At 41.1% G+C, this 4,627-nt stretch overlaps 1 protein-coding gene across 3 annotated transcripts in view; it reads right to left on the bottom strand.

Moving 5' to 3' along the window:
* Nucleotides 1–347: 347 nt before the first annotated feature.
* Nucleotides 348–4,627, bottom strand: part of LOC101862245 (sodium-coupled monocarboxylate transporter 2-like) — a 14,002-nt gene continuing 9,722 nt past the window's right edge. The window contains exons 2-3 of one of the 3 annotated variants that reach the window (XM_035973649.1): nucleotides 837–1,001; nucleotides 348–801 (exon numbers count right to left, since the gene is read on the bottom strand). In XM_035973649.1, coding sequence (XP_035829542.1) covers nucleotides 363–779 — 417 coding nt within the window. In that variant the 5' untranslated portion in view covers nucleotides 780–801; nucleotides 837–1,001 and the 3' untranslated portion in view covers nucleotides 348–362. Of the gene's footprint in view, nucleotides 1,002–4,627 lie in introns of all 3 variants that reach the window. The other 2 variants (XM_035973648.1, XM_035973650.1) reach the window with 2 other exon arrangements.

Genomic DNA, 4,627 nt, shown 5'->3' with positions numbered 1-4,627 from the left:
CACCAATCTCAGCTGAGCAGAAGATTATACTACTTCTACACGGTCTGCCCCGGCCTCTGTGGTGGAGCAGCTAGACACAATCACATCGCATGCAGACGAACTGGTCTCCATTCCCGTTTCAGGAGAATGTTTCATCGAGTATTTCAGCCATTCTGCTGGGTCATTGTATCTCTCTCTGCCTGAGTTGGCCCTGACAGGCAGGGTGGAAGCCCGCCTCCTAAGTGATCTATATTGGCTCAACGAGGGTGTAAATTGAGAAAAGCCCGCTCAGAGTTCAAATGAGAAGTGACAGACACATTCTCACAAAGGGCATCTTCTCACCTCAAACATGACACACACACATTGACACAAAGTGAATCGTCTCACCTCAAACATGACACACACACACATTGACACAAAGGGGATCCTCTCACCTCAAACGTGCTTGTAACCCCCAGCTCATAGAAGAAAGGGATGAAGATGTGGGCGGCGAAGAACATGGCTATGATGAAGGCCAGACACAGATACCAGAACATGGTGTGGTAGTTGTAGATCTCCGCCGGGTTGCCCAGCAAGGTCAAAGCCGACATGAAGGTGACCATCAAGGAGAAGGCCACTGGAAACACGCTCATATTCCGCCCGCCCAGGAGGAACTCTTTCGTGGTGTTCCGCTTCCGGTCCAAGACGGCGAAGACAACGCCTATGCCGGCGGATATGACGAGGGTGAGGGAGAACAGGACATAGTCCACGGTGCCGAACCTCTTCACCACACCCGTGTTGATGCTGTAGTCCTCCGCCATGGTTTGTCACGTGGTCACGTCACGTGGGATGGAGTGTTTTATCACGTGGTCACGTCACGTGGGATGGAGTGTTTTATCACGTGGTCACGTCACAAAGAGGATGGTTATTTATCACGTCACGAGATGATTGGTTGTTTATCACGTAGTCACATCACCAAGAAGGTAACAGTTTATCACGTGGTTTGCTGAGCACTGTCTACGTACTTGAATCCTGCTTCTGTCCTGGTTGGAAGGAAATAGATAAGGAGAAGAATTATTTTGATAGTAATAATATTAATAATATATAACAATAATTAATAATAATGATGATGATGAGATCAAATAGGAAGAAATGAGCAGTACCAGCGAGCCAAAGCCCAGCCGCAGGCAAACTGTCCCAACAGTTACAACAGATTCTGCACAACATGTTCCCATCATAAGCCCCAGTGGAGCCCAGACTTAAGTTTGCTCAGTTTTTAGGCTGAGGCCATTGGCCAACACAACATGGCATAAAACACGTATTTGTTCCATAAAGTTTCCATAATGAGACAGTACAGGTTGTGCACATATCTCTATTATGGGTCAAACGTTGTACATTTCTATCTGTGGCCCAGTCAGGCTGAGAGGGACATTAACTATTTATTTTAATTGTCCAAACTGTGACCCCTCAAGAAAGAAGTGAAATTCACCTTCAATTTCCTGAGAGTTCCACCTCTCACATAAGAGTGAATTCGTTAATTTCCACCAATAGACATTGTTATTTAATGGAAGACTATGAGTTTTTAACAAAGCTATGACTCTTCTTTTCCAATACCGCGGGAGGTCGGTGATATATCCAGCTGTTTCTTAAAACGGAATTGTAAGAGAGAATAAAATTATTCTTGCGACAGACTTCTTCCTCTATGTTCTGCACAGAATGATCAACACGTCTATTTTTCCTTCAATGAATAATGATCTAGATCTAGTACTTCCAACACTTTGAGAAAACCACGCATATTCAAGAACCAGGGAAAATAATAGATAGGTTTTTAACTTCGGTAGCCCAGTTGACTCTGCCCAGTTCACAGGAACGATCTACAGGGTGATAACAAAAAACTGTACAACTTTTAAAAAAAATATTTTCCTCTACATTAAAGTTTTGCGTTTCAAATTTGGACACAACATTTGGAAATCAAACGGAATTTGTCTGATATTCATTTTAGATAAATCCACGGAATAGTTTTGTTCTACATGGCACGTAAAAAACAGTCCATTTTCAGTTATGTCCCCGTTTTTGTAAGATGACGCACTAGTTCGCCTTCGTCCTACAACAACACAAATCCCAACGGTCGCGCCATGTTGCCTACTACAGTCGTCTAACAGCCAAGCAGAAGTTTGCAGATAGTTTTTCTCAAGTTTCCTTTGCCTGTTGAGATCACGGTTAAGATTAATTGATAAAGGTCAGAGAGCTTTTTGTATTGAACATTTCCTCACCACCAACTCATGTCGTAAGTTTCGCCAAAGGCACAGAAATAATGTTAAAGTGCCCTTAAGGCCTCCTTTGATGCCAAGGGTGAAAATGGTCTATCAGTTAGGACCTGTAGAGAATCAGAACTAAAAATTCCCGAACACAACGGCTATTTTAGGTCAAACACACATCGTTCGCTCCCTTTAAACGTCACCAGGGTGCAGCATTCAGTAGATGAGCCCCATCAGACGTCTGTCCGTAGACGATGTCTGCAGCTAGGACTTTCCTACATCTCAACGGTCCACATTCTCAAGGCATATCTTCATCTACGACTGCACCATTTTCCTGTTCGTGAAGGTATCAGAGGAAAACAATGTGTTCATGATTCCTCGATCGTCTTGAAAAGCGTGAACGTTTCCTCTATGACATTTGGTTCCTTGGCAAAGCCCATATTCACCTTTCAGGTTATATCAACTCCACAAATGCTGTCTATTTGGGCAACCTCACCCCCCCCCCCCCTCTCCCTATTGTCTCTAGAAACAGCTCCATACTGTAAGGTGTACAGTGTGTGTGGCTTTGACCACTGGGGTCATGGTTGAGTGGATCCTTGTGTTTGGCCACCCCTGAACATGACGAACGACGCGTTCAATGTGTCGAGTCCGAAGGAGGACATATAGACCATTGCTTCTCGAAATTCCAGAACTTGAAAATATATTTTTTAACTCCGTAGGAGAAAGAAATTTTGTTTAAAGTTTACAGGGATGGAAAGATCAGATTTTATAAATAAAAGGAAAGGAAATAACAGACCAATCGTTTTAAGACTTTCCTTACAAGATCTTTTAAATTGTAGCATTTAGCATTTATAGGTGGTTTTTATAACAAACATTTTCCGTTTTTCAGGATAAGTTTCTTCTTGGTGAATTTTATGTCAAACAAATTCCTTTTGAATGAATTATTTCTGTTCTAGTACAAATTTTGTGCGAGATATTCTGCAAAAAGTTGTACAGTTTTTTCTTCGATCCCCTGTAGTTGCATGTAACATTTCTTTTGGACATCTGCCAGTTTCTAAGTGTATAACTCTGCCCCAGAATTTAGTGGCACAAAACATGTAATCAGAACATAAATTGGTTCTTTCACTTAGCTCAGAACTAAACACTTGGATGTGGCTTTTCCAAGACCCAGAAAGGCTTTCCAGAATTTTCCCTGAACATTGTCAATCCCGTCCCAAGTTTTAGTACCCTAAATTTCAGAGCCATAAAGCAGAATTGGTTTAATCTTTATATAAGATAGATCTACGTGTTTGGCAGTTTCTAAATGTGATTCTTGGTAAGAACCGAAAAGCCATTTTGTTCTTCAAACAATCTACCATCTGCGTTTGTCGTGGCCGCGATTTTTGGGGCCTTTTTCAGGGGGGAAAAAGCTACTTTATAACCTATTACTTATTAGACAAGTTTTGTGATAATTCTAAGGTTTCCATGTACAGTTATTTTTATGCAAAGAACATAATTACTTTACATACTATTTATGTTGCTGTTTGTCTTTTATTTTCCCGATCTTTGATGTGCTTTTTACTTTGTTGGTGTGTAAATGTTTTAAAATTGTTCTGATGTGTTGTTTTTCTATTTGTGTGTGTTTATACAGCGTAATGTAATGTAATTTGATGTGTTATGTCCGAGCGTGTCTCCACCAAAACCGAACACTGGCAGGCCCCTTGTGTGTGGTTCCAAAATTTACATGTAATATTCTGTACTTTTCCTTGAATTACACTCGTTTAGGGTTAAAACGCCAATCTTCGGATAGGTGGACACGCGCCCTTATTTGTTAATTGTTGTGGTTGTAGACTCTAGATCTATATGTGCTATTCTCATTTTGATTTCATTCTGTTGTGAAACCTCTATTTTTCACGTTTTTACGCTCTGTGTGGCTACAAATGATAGTCTTTAAAACAGAGCCCAAGAAATTCTGTTGCTTTAGCTTAAGTTACATCTATTAACATGTTGCTACATAGGTCGTCACAGAAAGTTGAAACATTGAAAATCAATGGCAACTTTTATGGCAAATTTTGCCATTTTTTGTGGCAACTTTTGGCAACTTTTAGACCCAAAAATGGCAACAAACGCAGATGCTAGAACAATCCGCTGAGCTTTACAGGCTCGATCTTCTAACCGTCGTCTTGTTTGGTACTTATGATCTTATCTTATCGTATTTTATCTTATCTTATCGTATTTTATCTTATCTTATCTTACAGCGGGATTGGGACACCTTTTTGCGCCAACAAACGAGCCGACCAGGCAGAGAATACCTGTTGACGTCACAAACGGTCAGACCAGACAGAAAATACCTGTTGACGTCACAAACGGTCAGACCAGACAGAAAATACCTGTTGACGTCACAAACGGTCAGACCAGACAGAAAATACCTG

This window comes from Aplysia californica, unplaced genomic scaffold (assembly GCF_000002075.1).
Source record: "Aplysia californica isolate F4 #8 unplaced genomic scaffold, AplCal3.0 scaffold01586, whole genome shotgun sequence".
Taxonomy (NCBI): Eukaryota; Metazoa; Mollusca; class Gastropoda; order Aplysiida; family Aplysiidae; genus Aplysia; species Aplysia californica.
This window is presented reverse-complemented; position numbering and strand designations above follow the sequence as displayed.